Raw genomic sequence first — 25,818 nt, 5'->3', positions numbered from 1 at the left:
AGGATCACGAAGCTCCAACCCCCCACCAATGCAGGGCCACCAACATCCACATCTCACAGCAGCCCAGGCTGCCCAGGGCCCCATCCAACCTGGCCTTGAACACCTCCAGGGATGGACGGGGATCCACAGCCTCTCTGGGCAGCTGTTCCAGCACCTCCCCACTCTCACAGCAAACAACTTCCCCCTCACATCCAACTGAAATCTGCCCTCCCTCACCTTCCAACCATTCCCCTTGTCCTGCTATCCTGCTAACCCTAGATCTGTCTGAGTTGGAAGAGACCCTTCAAGGCCATCAGGTCCCACTCCCTGCAGTGCACAGGGGCACCCACAGCTCCATCAGTGCTCACAGCCCGTGCCCTGACCATGGGTGTCTGCAGGGATGGGGCACCACCACCTCTCTGGGCAACCTGTGCAGTGCCTCACTGCCCTCAGTATAAACTATTTTCTTATCAAACCTTCCTTCTTATCAATCTCCCACATTCATTTCCAGCTCAGCTCCCAACAGACATCGATGCTGTTCTGTGCTTAAGGCTGAACACCAAACCAGGACTTTATGGGACCCTGTATCAGGCTCTGTTCATCACCCATCTCTTCATTTTCCCTTCCATCCCGCAGTCCTTCACTTCCCTTCCTTCTCATTCAAAGCATGATTTCATCCAGCAAGGAACCATGTCAGCAAAGCAGCCACCACACCGCCAGCATCCCCTGAGCAAACATCATTACTTCGCTACAAGGCAGTGGGGCTGCTATTTCCTAATCCCATAATTAACTTTAATTTATTTAAATATGGGGCGATGACAACCACAGCCTCACCCAGCAGGGAAGGATGGCTCAGATGGTCCTCTGAACACAAGAACAGCATTCTGCTGCTCATGGACTGACGGAGAAACGGCGCTCACAAAGCCAGGATGACTTCGTGGGTGCACACACGCTGGGCTGAGCATTGGGAGCGACAGTCAGGGCTGAGCCTGGTGCAGCAGTGCCTGAGATTGCAGACGTTTCAGAGCAAAAAAATCTTTGAAATTGGAGGAAATTCAAAGAAAGTGGAAAAAAAGCAGTGGGGAACGGCATCGCTTTTGTACGGGATGCCATCGGGGCTGACATTTTTGGTATGTGCAAGAAATCACACACTGGCTGCTTCCACAGCGCACACATATGAATCAGATCTATTGTTCAGCACAGGAAACAATGCAGCCTCGTGCTGTGGCCGGGCTCTGCGGCCAATACTGATGTGATAAGGGAGCACAGCACGGAGGGCCAGCCAGCTCTATCAGCCCAAACCTGCAGCACACTGATGGCACTCTGCCTGTGCCAGCAGAGGGGGAGCAAAAGCTCAGCACGGAATTGGAAGCATTGCATACACCCAAGGAATTTTGCTCTGTTTTCTTTTGCATTCCAACAATTCTTTCTTCACTGTAGATATATGAAGCAAAAGAATACATTCTATTGCTTCTACTGCTACATTTTCATAGAGTCATTAAGAATCGTACACTCATAGAATGGCCTGGGTTGCAAAGGAGCACAATTCTCATCCAGTTCCAACTCCCTGCTGTGTGCAGGTCGCCAACCAGCAGCCCAGGCTGCCCAGAGCCACATCCAGCCTGGCCTTGGATGCTTGCATGGATGGGGCATCCACAGCCTCCTTGGGCAACCTGCTCCAGTGTGTAGAATCATTAAGGCTGAAAAAGACCACAAAGGTCATCAAACCCAGCCACATTTTCTTCCAGCAGAGAATAAATCCGGAGTGGATTTCTTAGTGAGGCTCTGCACAAAGCAAACCTGACCTGTCTGAGCCCTCGCTGCTCCTTTTGGGGCAGGGGATAAAGCAGTCACTCTCACTGCCTTGCCTAGGAGAGCCCAGTCAGCTCTGCCAGCACCAGCTCACACTCAGACCTGTGCCCTAAGGTCCATACATCAGCTTTTAAAACACAGACCACGAGAGGAAAGAACTTCCAAGTGGGATGCTTACATCTCGGTGCTATGAAGCGGTCATCCACCAAAGGCAAGCCAAGCAGAAGGCCCTGCACGTCCCCAGCTTTCAGTGACCTTTACATTGCTGATGCTCAGCCCCCCAGGGGAAAACACATCAATCCACTCAAAACCATTTCTTATGTCTCTCTGCCTAAAAGATCCTGCACGTCTGTTCTGAAACGGCCTTATGGGACGGCCAGCCCAGCCACAGCACACACCTGTGTGTCCAAAGCAGGAGCAGAGGACCTCTGGGGGTCCCTTCCATCTCAAAAGGTTCTACAGTTCCATGATTCCTCTCCAACAACACGGACTGTCACTGCAAATAACCCTCAGCATCAGCAGACCCCAACAGCACAGAAATTCCCTGAAGTGAAAGGTCCACGGCACCAATAAGGCATTTTCCTGCTCCCATTTTACCCTGACATCACTGCTCCTCGTGGCTGAGCAGTCCAGAAGCACAGATCCTCTTATGCCCCAAACTGATCCCTCTGTCAGCAGCGGGCCCTGCTGGCTCCTGTGGGTCTGTGGGGTTGTGACACCTCCATTAACCCCTTGAGGATGGGTGTCTGCACCCACAGCACCCAGAAGTGATGCTGCTTCATCACACAGCTGTCAGGACAACTCGAAATCTGCACGCCAAGTAGACCATAATGAGTAAGGTAAGAGAAGGGGAGAGGTGGTGGTGTGTCAGAGCTGGGAGGTTTGTGCTGTCAGAGCCGTGCTATGTGGGGTCTGGAGGGAACCCTGGGAACTGAAGCACCTCGAGGAAATCACACAATTAGAATCATAGAATGGTTGGGTTGGAAGGGACCTTAAAGATCATCCAGTTCCTACTCCTAGGTGCAGGACACCAAATCAGGCATCAGATCAGGAAATGAGAGATGAGTAAAGGGTGTTAGAGACAGAATACAACCGTGCTGAACGTGGTAACTGAGAGCTGGAAGGAAGATGGATCATCAGAGCATCTCGGGGGCTGCCACGCTCCTGGGGCCACTGAGCAGCCATTGGGTGTCAGCAACACGCCATGAGCCGTGGCCAAACTCATGGCACAGCACCTGCCCTGCTCTGCGTGCCATGGGACAGGGGCAGCCCAGCACCACTCCAACACAGCATTCCAGAGCCCCACTGACCCGTGTGCCATGATCTGAGTGCTGTCACAGCAGGCATCACAACCTCAAGTTTCTGGGATTCCTCCTCCGAAGGCTGAGCCAACCGGCGCAGGCACAAACAGCCATCAGTGCCAGAATTCCACTGCGATCTTTTGTCTTTCCTTCCCCAGCACATTTTCTTTCTCCTTCCCATGGATGCTCCCTAGCACAAACTACAAGGAGGGTGTGCACCAACCCTCCTCACATCCCACATTTGGATGTACCACGGGCTGGCAGGAGGGACAGGGATGCTGTTCCAGGCTGGAGAGCAAAGATTAACCACAATTCTCCCAAACTGTACATCTGAGAAGACTGATCTCGTTCACACAACCACCACTACAAAGCTGCTATTGCCACGCAGCAATGGGGAAAGCTCTGGCAGAGCTGGGTGCTGGAAAAGGGGCTGCAAAAGGCAGCAGGAATTCCATCCTGAGTTCCAGCACTGAAGTACTTGGGAAGAGCTGAATGACAGAAACTACTCCACACAGACTTTTGCTCATCACCTGGGGTAAACAGCACAGGGTGCCGAAGGCTGAGCTGAAAAGGGCACTGCTCAGACACCTGGGGAGAAGCTGACAGGTTTGAAGTCCCACAGTCGGATCCTCACCAAAGTGCACACTGCAGGATGTGAAGTCTATGTGGGCTCCCAACAAGCAATTTATGCTACCACTAAAGCAATGAGCTGTTTAAATGTTTCTCCATTTTCCTCCACCCAAACACCCACTCTTTGTCCCCAGTACCAGCCTCCAACCAGTGCCACCCCTCCAGGTGTCTGAACCCGTCCTCCCACAGCCCGGACTCAGCAAACTGCTTCCTCCTCCTGCCTGTGTCACAGAATCACAGAATGGCTGGGTTGGAAGGGACCTCAAGGATCACAAAGCTCCAACCCCCACCAACGCAGGGCCACCAACCTCCCCATCTCACAGCAGCCCAGGCTGCCCAGGGCCCCATCCAACCTGGCCTTGAACACCTCCAGGGATGGACGGGGATCCACAGCCTCTCTGGGCAGCTGTTCCAGCACCTCCCCACTCTCACACCAAACAACTTCCCCCTGACATCCAACTGAAATCTGCCCTCCTTCAATTTAAAACCATTTTTCCTTGTCCTGCTGTTATCTCCCCTTTCCAAGAGCTGACTCCCCTCCTGTCTGCATCCTCCCCAGGGAGGTAAAAATTAGCAACATACCATCACGTGGCGAATCCTGCTTGGGAGTCAGAGTGCTCTGCGCATCGCTGACCTCAATTTCTTTCCTTTCCAGCAGAGCAGCTTTGCCGGATTCCATCTCGGCGCTTTTGCTTTTCGGAGGCTCAGCGCCGGCAGCTCCCCCGGTGGCATCTCTCTTCTCCCCCTTCCCCTCCTCCCTCCCTCTGTCGAGGCAGCCCATCTCAGGGATTTGCTCCAGCTTGCTGTGATACGCACTGGGGCTGCTCAGCTCCTTCCTGCCCACCCCGCCGCGCTCCTCTTTCTTCTTGGAGTTCGGCTCCTCGGCCGCGCGCTCGGGGTGCTCCCGTACCACCAAACTGGGCAGCTCTGTGCCCAACCCAACGCCGGCCGCTTGCTCTTCCGCCACCGTCATCGACCTCTTGATGGCAGCGCTCTGCTTCCTGGCCATGGGGCTGGAGCAGTGGCTCAGGCTGCTGCTGGGGGACAGCAGCCCGGTGGCCACGTCTTCGCGGAGCACCGGCTCCGGGTACTTGTCGGCCAGGTTAAGGGTTAGGGGCACGGACAAGTGCGAGCACTCGGACATGGCACGCCTCATCGCCTTCCTTTGCTGGGCAGCTCTGTTCAGAAAACCATCGTCTGCACAGCTCAGCTTCTCCTCCATCTCTTCCTCCATCTCGGCGGTGTTACTGAAGTGACTTTTGGAGTCATCTTGTGCCAGCTCGACAGTGGTGGTCGGGGGCTCCATCTTCGCGGCGGTCGGGGAAGAAGAAAATCCACTCTGCACATAGTTGTCATTAACCACCCCGACCACACAATAGCTGGGGGCTCCATCTTTTTTCACGGCTGCTTCGTTACAGCCCGAATCGTTAGGCAGGATAGGGTGGAAATTGGGGTTCCAGACGCTGATCTCCTGCTCCTTGGCGCCCTTACCGGGATCGCTCTCCGGCACAGACAGAGGGCCGGGCTCTGCCTGGCTGCGGCTCTCCAGCCCGGCCCTCCCGGCTGCCTTCTCCTGGTCGGTGATGGCTGTGGTTTTGCCCAGCCCAGGGCACGGTTTCTCAGCGCCTGTTGGCCCCACGTGGAAATCGGTGGTTTTGGGGTTCGCAAAGCTCCCCTCAGCCGAAGGGAACGCGTCGGCGATCAAAGACCAGCTCTCAAGGTGACCCGCAGCCGCCTGGTACGCTTTGCCTTGCACCTCAATTTCTCTTTTGTCTTTCTGAGCTATTTTTAGCTCTTTGTCTAATTTGCCTTCAAAGAAGCACAGCTTGTCCTCATCCGTGAAACCGGCGTTCTTAACCAGCCCGTCCTTCATCGGTCCCCCCGAGTTCACATTCAAGCCAATCTCATTCAGCTTCCCCTCCGTCCTCTGCCACTCGAACTCCGTTTTCCCGAAGTCTTTCGGGGTCTCCATGCAGCGGAAGGCTTCCGAGAAGCTCTCGGTCTTGCTCTTGCACAGCTGGCTGTATTCGGACAGGGCAGCGGGCTGCTGGTTGGAGAGAGACATCTCTGGAGCTCGGCGTCTCCCGGCGCTGTGCGGCTCAGCCCGGCTGCGATGCTGCGCGTGCCCCCGACTCACGGCAGCTCCCTCCCGTCCCCCCGCCCCTCTCCCACCCCTTCCTGCCCACCGCAGCCACTCTCCGAACCGCTGCCCGCCCGCCCCTGTGCTCCTCTTTGGCTCTGCACATTTCCGTGGCGGCGGTGGGGCTCTGGTTGGATGTTTCAGTGCCCTCGGGGAGACGATTTTCTAAGACCAGCGCTTCTGGCAGCTGCACGTTGCTGGAAATGGTGCCTCCTCCTTTTCTTCCACCACGCTGTGTTACAATCAGTGCCTTTACAATCATTAATTCCCACTGATGAGCCGCTCTCAGGAATACCCACGAATGAAGGTCAGCGTTTTCCTCCCCAGGAACAAACCCTAAACCCACACAGGAGTTCACCCCGTGCAGAGGGGCTTTGTTTGCAGCCAACGTTAACCTGTGATTTTGGGGTCGGTGACCACTGTGCTGCTGCAATGAGGACCGTGGGGTTCACACAGCACAAATGGCACTGCTCCTATGGGCAAGCGGGCAGAGCCGGGCAGGACCACATCCCAGACAGCAGAGGGTTTGTGGTTTTCAGTACCACGAGCCCGACTTCTTATTTCCCTCATTTAAATAAAAAGAGAATAAAACATACTGGACGATGCTTTGGACCCGCCTGGCTTCCATTGCCCTGAGTGCACACAGCTTGTGGCCCGGCTCCACACACAGCCCCACACCTCCCCACACTCTGCGCCCTCACTGCTGTTCCTTGGTTCCATGGAGGACCCCCTCCCAGCCATCACCACCACCACTCCTCCCCACACCCACCCAGCACAGCTCCCCAGCGTCTGACTGAGCACAGAGTATTTTTACAGCCTGTGCTACGCCCCCTGAATTGAACCTGCTGAGAAGCATTGCCATCCACACACCCAGCCGCTGCCGCCGGAGCTCCGGCTTTAAGGCAGTGCTATATTTAAAAACAATGACTAAGGAGCTGTAAGTTATATACATCTTCCACAACACCCTCTAATTAACCAGAATACTTCCACCCACAAGCTCCACTGCTCAAAAGGCCTCCACGGCTTTTATTTTAGAAATAAAATATTCATGGGTATCTTCCAGTTGAAATGGGAGCTCGGCTCGAGGCTTGCATTTGCTCTCTTAACTGAGGTGGGATTAATGTTTGCAAGCACTTCCTCACTCGGAGCATGGTCCCAAAAATGGAAGAGCCCTGAAGCCATCTGGTTCCATCTAAGTGCTGTTTCACAGAATCACAGAATCACAGAATGCCTTGGGTTGGAAGGGACCTCAAGGATCACGAAGCTCCAACCCCCACCAACGCAGGGCCACCAACCTCCACATCTCACAGCAGCCCAGGCTGCCCAGGGCCCCATCCAACCTGGCCTTGAACACCTCCAGGGATGGACGGGGATCCACAGCCTCTCTGGGCAGCTGTTCCAGCACCTCCCCACTCTCACACCAAACAACTTCCCCCTGACAGCCAACTGAAATCTGCCCTCCCTCACCTTCCAACCATTCCCCTGTCCTGCTGTTATCTCCCCTTTCCAAGAGCTGACTCCCCTCCTGTTTAAGGCTCCCTTGAGGTCCTGCAGGCTGCACTGAGGTCACCCCGCAGCTTCTCTTCTCCAGGCTGAACAAGCCCAGTTCCCTCAGCCTGGCTTTGTACGGTGACCCCATCACCTCCCTTCTCACCCACAGTGCTCAGCTTTTAACAAGAACCAGTTGGCCAACACACACAGCACGGGGCCAGCAGCCCCATTCCAGAGCTTTGGTCCCCATTCTTCCTAAAAAGTTTTGCAAAGTTTCTGGTTTCTTACTCATTATAGCAGAAACAGTGTTGGGCAATGGAAGATAAGCAGGATGGCCAGACAACGAGAGGACTTGGAGGGCTTTAGAAAGAACCACCTCATGTGGGGAAGGGCTCACGCTAAGGCCTGTTGGACCAGCAGGGCGTCAGACTGCTGGACAGGAAACCCACCCACTGCTTCTTCACCCTTTAAGGAAGGGTTACTACTCTTCAAACACCAAATCTGGGATTTCCCCACCCCTGTGGCTCTCCACCATCTTCCTTGTTGAGAATACGACACAAAATGGCGGCGCAACCCACGGTGGGAGCTGAGGAGCGGGGGAGGCCTCAGTGCAGCTCTTGGGCCTGTGCCTGCAGGGTCCCAGACGTGCTGATGCCCTCCCTGGAGGGGAGGTCTCCCTGAGGAAGATGTCCCACGTCCCACCAAAGGCCTCCAACCGCTCCAGAGGTCACCGTGCAGCCGCACTCCGTGGCTGGGAGCACTGCTGGCAGCGCCCGCCCCGCGGCTCCCAGCCCTGGCAGATGGATCAGCACAGTGTTTCTATTTTTGCTCCACTCCTGAAGCTATTACTGATCCCTCCTAATGCCTTTGCTGCTTGCTTTTTTTTTTTTTTTTTTAATCTAACACAATCATTTCTGTGCAGTCCTTTGCGCCGGTTTCTAAGGCAACAGCGCTTTCCAGGATGAGCTCCTCCTTGCCAGCGTCTCCAACCAACATCATCTCTAATTAAGCATCATTACCAATAACAGCTGGTGATCAGGCTGACCAGACCCATCCCTCACACATCTGCTGGGACTCCCACACCTTCACCATGCAGACAGGACCTATAGTGTGGTGCTCACACACCTCGTTTATCCCCCAAGAAACCTGTCTGAGAGATACAAAGGTGAAGCAGAATGCTCAGCATCCCGCCATCACAGCTTTGAACACGAGGCGTGGAGCCACGCTCAGCACAGGCTGACTGCTTACAGGACAGGGCATCCACAGCCCAGATCTCACCTGGAACAGAACAGGACAGTGAGGCTGGGAGGGGTCTTCAAACATCACAGAACGGCCTGGGTTGAAAAGGACCACAATGATCATCTAGTTTCGATCCCCCAACAGCATCCATGCAACTGCAGTTTACTTTGGAGCCTGCATACAGAACTGTCGCACGGTTTGGGTTGGAAGGGACCCTTAAAGGCCATCTGGTCCCACTCCATGCACAGGGACCCCCACAGCTCCATCAGTGCTCAGAGCCCACCCCCTGACCTTGGGTGTCTGCAGGAACACAACCTTACGGGAGCACATCCTCAGAGGAACACCTTTGGAGCTACGAACTGAGAAACACCAGGCAGAGGGGCCTCTGGAAACCTCGCAGCCTACTACATTGCCTTCCATATTCATCTCTGAATTAACACTGGAACCGATACCCCCATGAACAGAACTGAATATACACCTCTGATAAGAGCAAAGTCCTCTTGTTGCTTCATAATCACATTTAGTGCTGACAGGAGGACCGGCTGGTGCCATCGTCTGGCTTCCACCTCCTACACCTACCTGGGATAATTAGCAAATCATCAAACACAGCTCATGGCCCCACAGGCAACTTCAGCCCACGGCCCCACAACCCATGGCTTCATTAATGTGGCGTGATGTTATTCTGATCGTTAGGAAAGCATTGTTACAGAACAGCTCTGTTGTTAAGGAACACATCCCCAAACACAGTGGTGGCGGCCCAGCGCGTTCCGATCCTCGTTAGGACAAACCCAATTACAGCGTGGGGTCCCACAGGAGAACTGCAGCCACTGTAGGGACGAGGGGTGACTATGGAAGCATTGAACTCTGATCACCAGCTGCCCCCAACATCCAAGGGCACAAAGCAGTTTTGCAGGATCGGGGGCAGCTCTTAGGTTGGCAACAACGAAAACAAGAAGCTGAAACAAATGCAAAAGATGCACAAAAGATCAACTTCAAATTGCACGAACAGAGCTACACCCTGATGTTTCCTAACTTTAAATCGCTGTTGGAATTAGAAAATAATAATTAAAAAAAAAATACAGAAGTTTGTAGGGAGAGTTTATCCAAGACACACAACTTCATCAGCAAGAAATCTGCAGCATCACTGTTGCCATGGCTCCCCAGGGAGCCGTATCACCGAGCCCAGACCTATTTTAGCAGTTCATGCAGGAGCTGATGCATTTTGGAGCGCCGTCCTGTTATTCTAGAACACAGTGTGAGACTTCAGCCTGTCTCTGAAGAGATTTTGGTTACCAAACCTCAGCAGAAGATTGTGCAAAATATCCACATTATTCTGATCACGCATCACTGACTGCCCCCTGGGGCAACAAAGCAGCTCCCGTGTGCAGATGGTCCAACTCAGGATGTGTTATTCTATGATTCTCTATTAGATGTTGCCAAGTGTAAGCTTCACAGTCCCACCTAACACACACAGAGTGCTGGCCACAATCTGCTGAGCGTCATCTTAACAGGAGAATGAAGCAGCAGATAGAAGGCAAGTACTACCAAAGTACAACCCACGGCCTCATCAGCAAGCACAGCCCATGGCCCCACTGGTGAGCACAACCCTTGGCTCCATCACCAACCACATCCCATGGCCCCATCATCAAGCACAACTCATGGCCCCGTTGGTGAGTACAATCCCTGACCCCATCACCAACCACATCCCATGGCCCCACTGGTGAGTACAAACCCTGACCCCACCAGCAAGTACAGCCCACGGCCCAGTCAGTCTCATGAACATTTGGACAACCATACCATCACTTGGCTCTCTTCAACTCCTTCTCTATCCAGCAAAGAAGCACATATGTTCACGGTCTTGAATCTCAACACTTTCCCTTCCCTGATTTCCATCTCTGACTTGCATTCAAGTGATGCATGCTCTCACTCATCCTCTGATGCAGCCTAAGGCAATCCACACCCCTCATACTCCACATGGGGACTCAGCTCAGGCATTGCTGCCGTGTTGCCACTCGCTGAGCAGCAGCGGAAGGAAATGGAAGAGCTCCTGCTGCACACCTGCATTTACCTGATGTGCTCCTCCAGTTCCTTTTTTCATGGGTCTCCTACCAGGATACCACCCCCTTAAACACGGCCATTAGGAAGGAAAATAACAACTTCCAGCAGATGATGGAAAGGTTATACACACACATATACATCTCTATAAAAAGGATGACGCTGTCTTTACTTTCCCATTCTGTAGCATCATGCACCAAAGAACATTACTTCTGCAGGCACAAGTTCATGCAGAGAACACCACTTCCACCAAAATAGAACTACTTTGGGTTATGCAACGCTCATTAAAATTACAGAACCTCTCCACAACCTGACCAGCATGTTAAGGCGCACTCGAGCTCGACGGTTGTTAAGTTAGTGACTGCATCATGCAAACTGGCAGCGAGAAACTCTGCAGGAACAGACCCAACTTCCACGCCTGATGACAAGGCAGAAGGAGTGGGGATGAGGCACCCGACCTCGCGACCCCCAGACACCAATTTCTCCTGAGGAAGGCTCGGGCTGAGCACAAACCCAGGGTATGATTTGACATACCATCTGTATCATGACTACAGTCTCCATTCTGAAGTTCCCAGGAACTTCCCTTCACTCTATGAAATTAATGCCATCTGTTCCTTGGTCAGCAGCCAGGCAAACAGCACCAACCCCTCCAGTCCATCCTCAGCGGAGAGTCCCAAAGCCCATCAGCGCGGGGTTCTGCTGTTCTGCTCTGCTCCAGCACAGTGTTGCCCTGGCAGGAGGTGCGCTTTGTACAAAGATGCTCGAGGCGCCTTAAGGCAAAGCCACAGACCAGCTGCAGGAGGGGAGCAGATGGCTGCGCTTGGCCCGGAGTGGCATTAAAACCAAACCCCGTAACGTGACAGCGATAGGGAACGTTTCCTGCCACGGGAATATGCAGCTCCTGCCCTTTGGTGGCACCGATGCTGCGCAGTGACGGCGATGGCTCACTGCAGCATCCCACACGGATGCCACTTCTGGTCTCCGGTGAGGAGAAGCTAATGGAACTTAACACCGAGACGTGCAAGTTTGCTTCAAAATTCAGAGTGCTACAAAATTTATACGGAAAATCAACTTGGAACGAATTAAAAAATCATCTAGTTCTGGAACTCAGACCAGACTGTGAATCTTTTAAGGTTTGGGAATTAGCACTGTGCGCCAGGCAAGCAGAACCAGCAGCCTTTTAGGATCAGCCAACACACCGCTCATGCCCCGCTCGCTGGTGCCACCGAGGATTAAGGTGACGTGGTCATGCCGCCGAGCAGCGATGCTCGCACGCAAGCTCCAGGTTTTGCTGCCAGCCCATCACACGCACACACCTTTGCCTTGCCTGGGCCGGCTCACAGCGCTGCCTCTCAGCTGCCTCTGCTTCTCCCCATCCGGAGCAGCGGGCAGCCCTCTGGCCTTGGTGGGTCTCATGTAGCCCTTCAGCTGCTCCGCGCCTTTCGCTCGCTCTTTCTTTGCCTCTGGGGCAGCTCGTGGGTCAGGTTCTTCTTTCTCCTGAGCAAGGTGGGCTCCTCCAGCATCGCCTTCTGCGGTTCGGCGCTGAACCTCGCCGCCGTCCTCGGGGTGGGCGTGGGATGTTGGGGCAGCACTCAGACCCACAGCAGCTGCTTCTCCTTCACCTCCTGGCCCACGCGGGCGCTGGGCGCCCTCCATGGCTGCACCCACGCCGTTCCCCTCGCTGTCCTTCCCCATCAGCCCTTCCACTGCAGCCTGCAATGCTCCGCTCCCAACTGCCACGGCACCCTTCTCCCCAGAGGGGACCCCTCCTTCTGCCCCCACCCCTCGGGCACCGCCGGGTGCCGGGCAGTGCTGTGCGTCCGCCTCCTCCCGGGGAAGGGCAGGGGCAGTGCTGGCACCGCTTTGCTTTTTATCAGCCCCTTTATCATCCGCCTTCGCCGCAGGAGAAAGCAGAACTTCATCCTTTCTTGACTGAACGCCTCGCTGTGCTGAACGACCAGAAGAAAGCGGTCCATCTGCCTCCAACCCGCATCGGGCAGCGGTCTCTTTGGCTCCATCCTCCCCTTTCTTTGGCTCCTCTTTCCCAGGCTCTTCGTGCCCCACACCCACGGGTTGCACAGGCACTGTCTGGCTGCACACCTCCTTCCCATCGCCGGATCCGGGCTCCTTGCTGCTCTCCTCCTCTGCCACTCCAGCTGAAGGCAGCCCCCCGTGCGCCCCCCAGGCCAAGGACTCCACGTGGTTTCCCTGATTATCCCAAAGCATTTGAGGGCCGATGGGGAAACTAATATTTCTGTTCTCATCTACAAAGCCCATTTCTTCCATCCCAAACTCCATCTCAGGCCCCAGGGGTGGCTGCTCAGGGCCAGCCTTGGGCTTCTTACCTCCTCCCTCGCTACCCCTCTTTTTAGATCTCTCAGTGGCTGGGCTGTGATCCACCTCTGCAGGATGCTCTGCACCAGGAAGGCTGACTGCTCTGCTGCCAGGAGGAGGACGCAACTCTGCTCCTGTGCTGGGCTCCAGGAGGAGCTCTGGGCCAACCTCTGCCCCTTGGCATCTCTCTTTGTCCCTTCTGCTCAGCTTCTCTGGCTCCAGAAGTACAGCAGCAGCTTGTGCTTTGGTAGCATCACTTGTGTCACCTAGCAGACCTACTGAAGCACTGAAATTGTTCTCTTTAGACTGAATTTGTTGAGCACTTCCCACCTCTCCACCCACAGCAGGGATAATACCCAGACCTGGTGCTACAGACTGCCCACGGCCGCCCTCAGCCTCTCTGCCTTCCGTCCCTCTGCCTTTTTCCTCAGGTCTGTCTGCCTCCATCTCCGTGGTGGGACCACGTGCCGTCACTGTGTCTGCCCTGTGCTCTGCTGTACGGACATCTGTTTCCTCACACTCAGCGCTGGGCCACGTTTCATTAGCATCGCCTCTTTCTGGCTGTGTTTTATGGCCTGGAAGAACTGGCTGATGAGAGGAACTTCTACCCTCTCCTTTAGGCTTTTCCAACGCCTCCTTTGTTACAGCTGTCGCGTGCTCCAGCAAAACCCCTCTTTCAGAGCCAGGCCCCTTCTCTTTCCCAGAGGTCACTTCCTTCATTTCTCCACTACCCTTCTCTCTGCTCGGAAGAGCTCCCACCCCGGTGTCCAGGACAGCTGTCAGCCCAGAAGGACCTTTCTCACTCCTTTTCCTTTTCCCATCGCTACACCTTTTCCTACGTTTGTCTGCATCAGAACCCATCCCAACCGATCCACCTGGAGAAGCATCTCCAGCCTCTCCGCCCTCACCCACAACATTGACCTCCTTTGTTTTGCTGATGGTGTCAGCCACGGCGAGATGCTTTGTATCATCTCTCCTACCCGCTGGAAGGAACTGTTGGCCCAAAGCCCCCAGCTCAGCCATCTCCCATTTCCCAGCATTTTCTCTGGGCTCCTCTGTTACTCCCTCAATGGGCCTTTGTGCTGCACTTACATCCAACGTGTTCTCCTGGAAGCACACAGCAGTGACACAGCCCCTCTCATTGCTGACCTCCTGAGCTGTGCCAGCTCTGTCAGGAGAGCTATTAAGGCTCATCTTACTCTCCACAAAAGGCTGCTGGAAAAAGCTTTTTTCTCCTTTTTTACTCCTCCCATCGCTACCTCTCTTTTTGGGCTTGTCTGCTGATGAGTGTCCCCTGGCAGAATAACCTCCCTCCCTGCCTTTATCAGGGAAAGGCCTTTCCCTCATCACCTCCCCCATCCTCACTCCCTCAGTGCCCGCATCCTCCAGACCCTCAGAGAAACCTCTCACTTTTCTGCCTTTCCCTTCACTGCGCTTTTTTTTAGGTCTGTCCATCCCGTGTGCAACACCGAGGTCTCTTCCAGTCTGCTGCTCCTCTGCAATAAACCCATTCCCTCTGTTTCTGTCAGGGGAATACGCTGCTGTACCTCTGCGTGCTGCCTCAGCAGGAGCAGCTCTGCCTTCCATTTGAGCTGGCTGCTCAGCAGAACCATCAGCCTTCCTGCTCTGCAGAGCAGTGCCTTCCTCGGGGTTCTGAGCCATTAATGGTGTAACAGACACTTTGGTGGTATCTGCTGGGGTCTTCAATACTCCCTCAGAAGTACTTAAGCCAAGGGCCTCGTGCTCACTGGGGGATGCCAGCTTAGCTCCATCTGCTGCCCTTGGCTCGTTGGGAAGCAGGGTGGATGGGGCTGGAGGAGGTGCTTGGAAGGATCCATTGCTCAGCTCTTTGTTTTGCTCACCATTCTCCTGTGCTGCTTCTCCCAGTGACCCACTGGAAGCCTGAAGCTCGCAGCTGGTGTCACTGGGGGCTCTGTGCTTGGGAGGTACACCCTTAGCATCCTTACCTTTATCAGAAGGGAGAATTTGGGAAGGTTTCATCTCTGAAGGGGTTTCTACCTTGCTTATATCGATGGCTGCTGAAGGAGATGCCTTCAGGTCAGCCCACGCTGGCTCCCTGCCCTCCCTCTTCCCATCTCTATCAGGAAATCTTCCCGCAGACGTGGCTGGCACCTCTGCTGCTATGGGCTCCCCCACCTCAGCCTCTCCTCTCTGCTCTGAGGGCACCTTTCCTTTCCCTTCGCATTGCACCACCGAGCTGTCACCTCTCATTTCCTCTGCTCTCATGATGTCTCTATTTTTCTCATCCAGCCCTGACTTGAGTGGCGCGCTGCTCTCAGCGCCCTGCCGGCCCGGTGCTGGCATGACACGGCCGTTCGGATCACCCAGGCTGTGACTCCCAGTTATTACTGCAGCATCCTTTGGCACATCTGAAGCTCTGTTTCCTGAGGCACCCAACAGCTCTGCATGAACGCTGGGCCCAACAGCTGCTTTTTGCAACTCAACAGCCAACGGAGAACTCTTAGGAGCTCTGCAGACTGCCGTGTTTTCATCCCAGAACTCCACGGCTCTTGGCAGATGGTTTCTCCTTTGTTTCGGTTTCTTTTTCTTTTTCTTGCCCATAGCCAGAGCACCTTCCATATCCCAGCTCTCCCGCGGCGCATCTCTGCAGCTCTGTGTGAGCTCTGGGAGAGGCTCCGCTGCCCTCCTGGCCGCAGATGTGCTGTGCAGGGCAGCTCCGGCAGCGCACGGCAGCTCTGCGGCACAGCACTGCTCTGCTCCAGGCTCAGAGCTCTTCTGCTGCGGGGGACCTACGGGGCGCTCCTCTGCTCCATCTGCAGTGGGCAGCAGGGCAGGCTGCGCTCGGCCAACCCCGCGTCCACTCGGTTTGTTAGCTTGCCTCATTTGTGCAGGAGGCGGACCTGGAATACAGGAAGCCTGCTCAAACATCAAAGCGACCATTGGCTGCAATCAAATACAGAGGTACAGTTGCAAACGTGACTTCAGCTCTCCAGCAGGAGGTCGAAGTCCTCGGTGGGGCTGGGAAAGGCGTTTACACACCAAACAATTTGAACTGTTACCGATAAACTCGTCGGTGCTATTTAAAGATGCATAACTCCCCATATGTGCCCTGACCCCACGGAAGAGCGTTAGTTCTTGTAAGGACACCTTATCTCTTGTTAGAGCTGCATTAAGGACCTACGTTGTCTCAGCACAAGATCACAGACAGACTGTTTGTCTCTCTAATGGGCAGCCTTCCATAATGTAAAAATAGAGCTTTGGAGGGAAGAGGAGCCTGGGGGGGAGGGCAGCAAGGAGCTACGGCCCCAGCACCCACAGTGCAAGCAGAAGTCATCTGCTGTGCTCAGCTCTAAGCAGCACCGGGTTTCCTTAGCTACAGCCACTGATTCAAGGGAGCATCCATCATCTGTCAGCGAGCCCTGGGCCACAAATCAGCCTCCAGCCACACATGCAAGCAGTGATGGCTCACTGGAGGGGCTGCGTTAGTGGAGCAGGGAAAAAATCACCTTCTCCTTTGGTTAATTATAAAATCCAATTTGGAAAGAGGTCTTCACTGGGAGTATTGCAATAAGAATTAATGGTTCATTTAAAGCCAAAACAAAAAGCCCTAAAAAAGAATGGTGGTAATGGCAAAAAGATGGCGAGTTCCTGTATTCTACAACAGATACAAGACAGTACTGGTGATAAATCAATAGCAGCAGCCACATGTGGGCTTTTGGTGCCATGAACAAGGAGGGGAAAAGAGAGGGAGCACAGCAAACAGAGGCAGAGTGCAAGCAGAACCTCTGAGGGATGCACAGAACCGCACAGCTCAATGGTGCAAAACCTTTTCTGCTTGCTCAGGTGGCAGAGCAGTCAGTGGGAAAAGGTGAGCGGCTCCCAGAGGACATTTCCTTCCTAAAAGCAAAGTGCTGTTTATGTTCTACCTGCAGGCTCTTGCAGGGCCGCTTCTTGCGGGGGCTCCGTGTGCTGGATGTGGTTCTGCTCAGCCTCCTCCTTCTGTTGCTCCATTGCAGGAACATCCACAGCAGTAACACACTGCTCTGAAGGGAGCTCTTTGTTTTCTAGTGCTGTGTCTTCTTTTGTTTCTACTGGAACTGAAATTGAAAAGAAAAACTGAAATACAAAAACACACGACCAGAACATTTCAGCCTTAGTGAATACAGAAACCAGCAGTTCAAAAAAAGCTGCTGGGAAGGGTTTGGGTTCTAATTTACTTTTAGCAGGGATGAAGATGATAAGGTCTGATAGCTGACCATGTATTATCTCCCCACGATCCCATGTCAAGAAGCAGTTTTATATTGTGGCTGATGTGCCAAGGCACAGGTAAAGTGTGGAGCAAAGGCCATTGTGGTGCTCACAGACACAAGATGAGATTGTTAATTAAAAAGTAATAACAACATAAACAAAAATTTTTAAAAATCAACTGAATTTCGACAATACGCCCTCTCCACTGTAAAACAGATTGACAATATCTCCATTACCAGCACAGCATCCCTACCCAATGTCATCAACCAGAATTCGTGACACCAAACTGAGCAGTGTGGTTCAAATAATGGAAGGAAGGGATGCCATTCAGAGGGACCTCAACAGACTGGAAAGGTGGGCCCAAGTGAACCTGATGAGGTTCAGCACAGCAAAGTGCAGAGTTTTGCACTTGGGCCGGAGGAATCGCAGGCATCCATACGGACTGGAAGGAGCGGTCCTTGAGAGCAGCCCTGCGGAGAAGGACCTGGGGGTCTGAATAGATGAAAAGCTGACCATGAACCAGCAGTGTGCTCTTGTAGCTTGGAAGGCAAACGGGATCCTGGGCTCCATCAGCAGAGGGGTGGCCAGCAGGGAAAGGGAGGTGATCGTCCCCCTCTGCTTGGCTCTTGTGAGGCCCCATCTGCAGCACTGTGTCCAGGTCTGGGGCCCCCAGTGCAAGAAAGACAGGGAGCTGTTGGAGAGGGTCCAGAGGAGCCACAAAGATGAGCAGGGGACTGCAGCAGCTCCCTACAAAGACAGGCTGAGGGAGCTGGGCTTGTTCAGCCTGGAGAAGAGAAGCTGCGGGGTGACCTCAGTGCAGCCTGCAGGACCTAAAGAGAGCCTTAAACAGGAGGGGAGTCAGCTCTTGGAAAGGGGAGAGAACAGCAGGACAGGGGAATGGTTGGAAGGTGAGGGAGGGCAGATTTAGGTTGGACATCAGGGAGAAATTCTTTACAGAGAGAGTGGTGAGGTGCTGGAACAGCTGCCCAGAGAGGCTGTGGATCCCCGTCCATCCCTGGAGGTGTTCAAGGCCAGGTTGGATGGGGCCCTGGGCAGCCTGGGCTGCTGTGAGATGTGGAGGTTGGTGGCCCTGCGTTGGTGGGGGGTTGGAGCTTCACAATCCTTGAGCTCCCTTCCAAGCCACGCCATCCTATCATTCATAGGCACCCTGGAATATATTCACATGTACTTTGGAAGATACCCACACAGACACTACCAAATTCCCAGCTTGGCAATTAAAACAAGTTTCAGGTTGTAAAACACCCACATCAGAGACCATGGTTCAGAGACTGTGAGAAATGCTGATACAACAAACGTGGGTAGAAACAAGAAGCTCCACAATGGTCATCTCTGAAGTCAGAGCACTGGTGGACACAGTCAGTGGGCATGATGGGGTGGGTTGGGGTTGGACATGGGGCTGGATGTGGCTCTGGGCAGCCTGGTCTGGTGGCTGGCAACCCTGCACATAGCAGAGGGGTTGAACCTAGATGATCATCGGTCTTTTTCAACCCAGGTCATTCTATGGGGACCTCAAGGGTCTTTTCCAGCCGCAGTGGTTCTGTGACTCTATGGCCTATTTGTAACACACTCCCTACATGAGGTTTACAACCTCATAGGTAAATCTTCTGTTGCTTTGTCCTTTGTGAGAGTAAGAAATAATGTGTGAGAAAGAACTCAGGTGCCTTCAGCTGAGAGCAAAGTGTCTCTGTGGTTTCACTGCTGATCTGAGCTCCTCACCTGTGGGTTCTGAGACATGGTTGGTTGGTGCTGCAAGGTGCTCAGCCTGGTGGCTGGCAGACGGTGAGCTGTCCTTCACTTTCTCTAATGAAACATCAACATAACCCTCGGGGGCTTTTGGTTCTTCTTCCATGCTTGCAGTTGTTTCTGAAAATGGAATGCAGAGAATAAAAAATGGCATTAATTTGGATCAGATTAAGCAAGATAAAATCACCTCCTCAACTGAACCCCCATTTTCTGAAGGAAGCAAGAGGGGTTCCTCACTTTCAAAACAGCAATAACCTGCTTTGGGATCACTCCCTACCAGCTCTCCCCTCCTGAAAGTTTAAGCATCCTGCTAAAGCAGATCTGTACCACAGAATCACAGAATGGTTTGAGTTGGAAGGGACGTCTAAAGGCACTGTAGTCCACCCCTCTGTGATGCACAGGGACACCCACAGCTCCACCTGTGCTCACAGCCCATCCCTGGGTGTCTGCAGGGATGGGGCACCACCACCCGTCACTGCAATCTGTGCAGTGCCTCACTGCCCTTAGTGTATGAACTTCTTCCTTATATCCATCTAAATCTCCCCTCTATTAGTTTGCAAGCATTTCCCTTTGTGCCATCCCACAAACTCTGCAGCATTCCATTATCCCACCAGGAGCATGGGTGCCACTGCTGCTCCTTGGTGTGCCACCTGCCACATCATTTCAAGGCTGAAGGAAGCTTTTGGGCAGAGGAAGGAAGCTCACCTGCAGGAGCTTCGTGGGAAGGGGACTTGTCATGCTCAGCAGAGGCCTCAGATGTCACCAGCTCTTCCAGCGCAGTGACTTCGGTGTCAGCTGCACAGACAGACTTTGCTTCTGGTGCAGAGACAAAACTTGAATCTACAGGAGAAGGTTTGGCATCCACTGCTGGAGCAGTGCTGGAATCCATAGCATGAAGATGGTCCACTTCTGCTGGAAAGGTAAACTCCGAATCTGCAGCACGATGAGACTCAGCATCAGCTGCGGGGGCAAAGGTCAGATCCACAGCACGGTGAGGATCTGTATCTGCTGCTGGGGAGAACTCCAAATCCACGGCGCCATGGGGCTGGGTGTCTGCAGCTGGGCTCCAGGCAGCATCCAGCACTGGGGTGGATGCAGCAGCAGCACTGGGAGGTTTGGCCTCTGCTGCAGGGGCAAAGCCCACATCCGTGCCCTGGGGGGGCTCAGCTTCTGCTGGAGGAGCAGATCCAGCATCCGCAGCATGAGGAGGCTTCGTGTCCCCTGCCAGGACGGGCCCAGTTTGCTCTGCATCCGAGGCAACAACGCTCTCAGCATCTGCTACAGAAACACAGATGGCAGAAATGAGCAAAAAATAAAGAACGTGAACACCTAACAGCACAGGCTATGGCTGGAGAACAGAGGGCTCCCTCTCCTTTCTTCTCAATCTTTGCACATCAACAGAGATGGCACCACCTCCCAGTGAACCACCAGCTGCACTCTGTTCTTCCATGCCCAATGTGGCCTCATTCATTTTTACACATTATCTACTAAAACTCGAGCTGTTGGTTTCAAAATAACATTTGCCAGCTCCTAGTACTGTCAGATATCTCTGCACTTAAGCTGGTGCTCACAAAGATCCCCTGAAGGGAGTTTTCCAGCTTTAGCTTGAAATGTTTTTAAACTGAGACAGGGGAGGTTTAGGTTGGATGTGAGGAGGAAGTTTTTCAGCCAGAAGGTGGTGAGGCACTGGAACAGGTTGCCCAAGGAGGCTGTGGATGCCCCATCCCTGCAGGCATCCAAGGCCAGGCTGGATGTGGCTCTGGGCAGCCTGGGCTGCTGGTTGGTGACCTGCACACAGCAGGGGGTTGGGACTGGATGAGCACTGTGGGCCTTTGCAACCCAGGCCGTTCTGTGATTCTGTGATGATTACCAAAGGCCACATTATCAGGAGCCCCAGTGTCAGTGCTGCCCTCAGCTTCAGCCACCCCAGGCAGCATCTCTACGTGGTGACCCCGATACCCGAGATGCACAGCTGATGTTCAAAAGCAGAATCTCTACTCACTGCCATTAGGGAAATCAATGAAGTCCCACTGTGATAAAACCAACATTCCACTGAACAAAACCAAAAGGGGGGTGGTTCCTTTGTTCTCTTTAAGGATTTTGATTTTACTGCTGAATAAGATGGTGAGGAAACAAACATGTACCACGAGTCCCCTGCTGTCTATCAATAAATACCCTAAAGATGAGTGCAGTGTTACCTTTTGGTGCCTCGGCAGCTTTGGCCTCTGCTGGAGATGCTGGTAACGCCGTAGGAACAAAGTAAGGAGCTGCTGTTGCTGCAGGGCACTCCGGCACAGTCAGCACTTCTGCTCCGGGCACTGCGGGGGGCACTGGGCATAAAGAACAGTTTATTAAGAACTCAAAGACCTCAGCAAACAGCTTCACCTCCTGGACTTGGGACGCGAATCGCTCCTGTGTCATCAGAAGAACGATTTGGGCAATGTAAGAACACACAGCATGCATGGGAAGCCCTGCAGCAGCACTGTGCAGCACCCAGCAGTACAGCACCCAGCTCCAAAACCACTGCAGATCCATCAGCAGTGCTGAAGGGCTCTACTCTTTGCTCCCTTACCAAAATGAGGAAGACCCTTGCAAGTGAACACACAGCCCTGATTTGTACCACCCCCAGAAAATCTGACTTTCATTTCTCCACTGCTTTTTGTTTCTTGAAAAGGCAGATGAGGACAGAGGCTCTGCTTCTGCTCTTCACAAACTCTACAGACAGTTCCCACAGATCAACTCAGAACTATTTTTACCTGGTGGCTCGGCAAAGAAAGAGGCATCCGGTCCCCCTGCGTAATGCTGAGCTCCCATCCAATGATCTTCAGGCACTATGGAAAACACAGCACAGTCAGTCCTGGCCCAACACTGCTTCATTTTTAAAGCTCTTTGCTCAAGGGATCAACTGCTGCTTTTTTGACTTCACTCTTGGGTAACAACTTATCAGTTCACTTTAGGAATGCCATCAGAACACTGTGGTCTTCTACAATCACTACTAGGCACAGCTTGCACCACAGAGGAGTTAAACCCAGCACTGATCCCAGGAGCTGACAGAGCAGGTTTGGACAATCACAGAACCACAGAATGCTTTGAGTTGGAAGGGACCCTAAATGGCCATGTGGTCCCACTCCCTGCAGTGCACAGGGACAACAGCCCCAGCCTCAGCAGGTGGCTCAGAGCCCATCCTCTGTCACCCTGAATGACTCCAGGGATGGGGAACCACCACCTCTCTGAGAAGTGAGAATCTTTGCTCGATGGAATATTCATCTCCAAAGTACCTTTAGAACATTCACACTGGCCAAGGACTGGTGTTTCCAATGGGATACTTTGGAATCTTGACTCACTCTATGTACTACCTGTTCTACTTTGGAGAAGAGAAGGCTGCAGGGAGACCTCAGTGTGGCCTTCAGTGCTTGAAGGGAGCGGATAAACAGGAGGGGGAACGGCTGTTTGTGAAGGTGGGTGGTGATAGGACAAGGGGAATGGTTGGAAAGTGAGCCAGGGGAGGTTTAGGTTGGATATGAGGAGGAAGTTTTTCAGCCAGAGGGTGGTGAGGCACTGGCACAGGTTGCCCAAGGAGGCTGTGGATGCCCCATCCCTGCAGGCATCCAAGGCCAGGCTGGATGTGGCCCTGGGCAGCCTGGGCTGCTGGTTGGTGACCTGCACACAGCAGGGGGTTGGGACTGGGTGAGCACTGTGGGCCTTTGCAACCCAGGCCATGCTGTGATTCTGTGGTACCTCCCACCAGGGATCTTTAGGACAATTACATTGAGAATTTCCAGTGGCACATCCTCCAAACCCAACCAGAGCAAGACAGATAGTAATGGTATCTGGAGAAATATCTGTTTCTCACCTGCTTTGTCTTGCAGAAATTCTGCAGCTGAATCGAGGCCCATGAAAGCTGATGGGTCCAAGACCTCTGCAGGGCAATAGGGGGAGCCCAGGAAAGGTTGCTCGGGTACCATCACAGACCCATGTGGCACTGAAGAAATAAAAAGCTGTTTGTCAGTCCTGTGCTGCCTCTAACAACTCCCCTCCACAACAGACAATTTTTGTAGACAAAAGTCTACAGCATCTGCAAAATAGATGACACTGCTCTGCTCACAAGCAGCTTTACATAAAATTTGTCACCAACTCTATCAGTTGGTGCTCCTTCGTATTGTGAGCTCTATACATGGCTTTTTCCAACAAGGTCTAAGACAGTAAATGAGTGCTTCTGTTCCTGTGAATTCCTGTTAACAAGCACAGCAGATGCAAGAGCCCAGGCACTGAAGCTCCCTTGGTGGGAAAGGCTCGTGGAAATTGGGTGTTCAGCACTGAAGGTAAGAGCCAATGGCAACTCCAGCCCAACTCAATGGGTGCAGTGCCCTATCTCCTTCTGCATGAAGGCACTTCAAAAAAGACCTTCCTGGTAGCAGCCACTGGAATGCCTCCACCCACAAAAAAATAACCATGCAAAGAGATGATATCTCTTATCTTCAGCTAAACAGCTTTCAGTACATGCAAGTCAATGGAGAAGACACCAACAAATGGCCACCAGAATGAGGAGGAACTCACCATGGATGTCTCTGGAAGTGTCAGCATGGTCTGTGAAGAGCTGCACATTCTTCATGTCAGGAGGAAAGGAGAGGTCTGGCAGGTTCTCCCCTCGGTGCATGCCGAAGGTGTCTGAGGGACACAGAATGAGGCAGCATTACTGCGTGGCTGAAGACACAACGTGGACAGGATTGTTGGCACAGAGATGCATGCAGTGCCACCACGGAGGTGCTATCAGCACGGCAGAGGGAAGGACCTCCAAGGAAAGCTGTCTGCAAGATGAGAGCCTGCACCTCCATCATTAGACTGCATGACCAACAGAAACCAGGGCTGGCTGCTCAGACTGCTTAGAAAGGAAAACTGACTGCAATTCAGATGGTAACTGCTGCACCAGGAACCCTTCTCCCACTGTAAGATGTTCTGTAAGATGGGTTACTTCACCAGAATGCCATCGCTCTGACAAGGAAATGCCACGGAGATGAGCTTCCATGAGCTGCTCACTGTGCCTCAACACACCCATGTGCTGTAAGGCTGCAAAGGGATGGAAACACGGCCTTCCCCTCGCAGACAAACCTCCCCATGGCTCACAGCTCCTCCCATTCCCCACACGGCCCACTTCAGACACCACACAGATCTCTGGATTAAGCACAATTAAAGGAGCTTCAGTTGAATGCTTTCATTATCTCTCTTTTTTTTTTATATTTTTAAATGTCAGACGTGCTATATCAGGAGATGACAGCACAACTGCCACTGTTCATTGTGCTCCAAAATGTCACACTGGAGTGAGCATCGTGCAATCTCTTACAAATCCATCAGACTATTTGAGATGCCAGTACAATGTCTGGCTTCAGAATACACTTTAGAAAATGGTTTCTGCACTAAATAACCCACCGACTCGCCTCATTTCACATTCATTTCATTTAGGCCAAGAGAACACAGTGAGATGGGCTCAGTATTTAAATTGCCCTCATTGTCCATAGTATCACCTGCTATGGAGTGCAGCTCCAATATCCCACGCTTCCATCTAACACAGCAATAGGGGAAAAGCTGCACTTCAGAAACTAAAGGCTCTTTGCTTCCGGTTGTCCTATGAATCATTTCTCATCATTGTAACAATACAGAATTGCTTCACAGAGCATCTCAGAAAATACGAGATTCAGACAGCAAGAAGGTTATTTAGTAAACAGGTCTGCCGTGTTCAAAAATCCTCAAAAACATCAGGTTTTGTCCTGTTTCTGCCACTGTCTTTCCCAGGCTGGCAGCCTGCTGCAGTCAGGGCAGCACATACATTTTTCCTAGCTCAAAAACTAGCGAGTCATTTCCCATAATTTTTTATCAAAAACAAGAGGAGTCCCTGGAGGTGTTCAAGGCCAGGTTGGATGGGGCCCTGGGCAGCCTGGGCTGCTGTGAGATGTGGAGGTTGGTGGCCCTGCATTGGTGGGGGTTGGAGCTTTGTGATCCTTGAGCTCCCTTCCAACCCAACCATTCTGTGATTCTGTGATTCTGTGTGAAGAGAAAACCGGGTGTTGGAAGAAAAGGTATCTCTGTGTAGGTGCAGGGCACGTGACACTGCCTACAGATGTGCCAGACTGCGCTCCAGGGCAAGGCAGGGGCTGGGCTCAGCTCCAGGCTGACAGCAGTTCAGTCTGGTGTGATGAGGTTCCAGGTTATGGAAAAACACAGCAACACATTCTAAGGAAGGTGTGAGCACGAGGCACGAGAAGGAAGTTTTAGGGATGGACGTGAGGGCTCTGTTGTGTTACAGAAGTGACCAAAGAGTGGTGCTACAGCTGTAGAGCACCACGGGCATACCTGCCATCTCCATGGGTTTGAACACAGGCTGTGGCTCAAAGAACAGCTCTCTGTCATCCATGGCCCACGTGTCGTTGCGGTCGAGGAACTCCTTATAGGACAGCTTTTCATCCATGATTTCTCCCGGGAACACTGAAATTGGAGAAGAAAGTGGTGCAGTCAATACCGAAATAATAAATCTAAGCAATTAAAAATTTATTCCTGAATGATACGGCATCGAAAAGGCAACAAACAGCACCAACTGTTGGCCAAGAGTTCGTGGCTCTTTTCCTACTGCTATGATCCAGATAGTTAGATGTAAGATGCAGAATAATGGGAACTTCTGCATCAGAAAATGACAAACGGGACCAAGAACAGAGAGCTCACACCACAGTGCTGTCCCACTGCCAAACTGGGGACAACCCATGGCAGCATCTTTGGGAGCTCACCCCCAAAGCTGGCAGAACAGCCCCAACCACACCTGGCAGCAAAGAACAGGAGCACAGCTTGCTTCCA

General features: G+C 52.9%; 1 protein-coding gene across 8 annotated transcripts in view; it reads right to left on the bottom strand.

Annotated features, from left to right (window-relative positions):
* The window catches only part of MAP4 (microtubule associated protein 4), a 119,807-nt gene that overhangs the window by 25,283 nt on the left and 68,706 nt on the right, over nt 1–25,818 (bottom strand). For 7 of the 8 annotated variants that reach the window (XM_085226806.1, XM_085226810.1, XM_085226804.1 and 4 more), the window contains 9 exons: nt 25,324–25,455; nt 23,533–23,643; nt 22,829–22,957; nt 21,732–21,806; nt 21,174–21,305; nt 19,681–20,253; nt 18,949–19,095; nt 16,890–17,060; nt 11,964–15,863 (listed from right to left, as the gene is read on the bottom strand). In XM_085226806.1, coding sequence (XP_085082932.1) covers nt 11,964–15,863; nt 16,890–17,060; nt 18,949–19,095; nt 19,681–20,253; nt 21,174–21,305; nt 21,732–21,806; nt 22,829–22,957; nt 23,533–23,643; nt 25,324–25,455 — 5,370 coding nt within the window. The remainder of the gene's footprint in view (nt 1–11,963; nt 15,864–16,889; nt 17,061–18,948; nt 19,096–19,680; nt 20,254–21,173; nt 21,306–21,731; nt 21,807–22,828; nt 22,958–23,532; nt 23,644–25,323; nt 25,456–25,818) is intronic. The other variant, XM_085226808.1, reaches the window with a different exon arrangement.

This window comes from Meleagris gallopavo, chromosome 6 (genome assembly GCF_905368555.1).
Source record: "Meleagris gallopavo chromosome 6, MGAL_WU_HG_1.1, whole genome shotgun sequence".
In the NCBI taxonomy this organism is placed as follows: Eukaryota; Metazoa; Chordata; class Aves; order Galliformes; family Phasianidae; genus Meleagris; species Meleagris gallopavo.
Note: the sequence above shows the minus strand (reverse complement) of the source record. Positions and strands in the feature narration are given on the sequence as shown.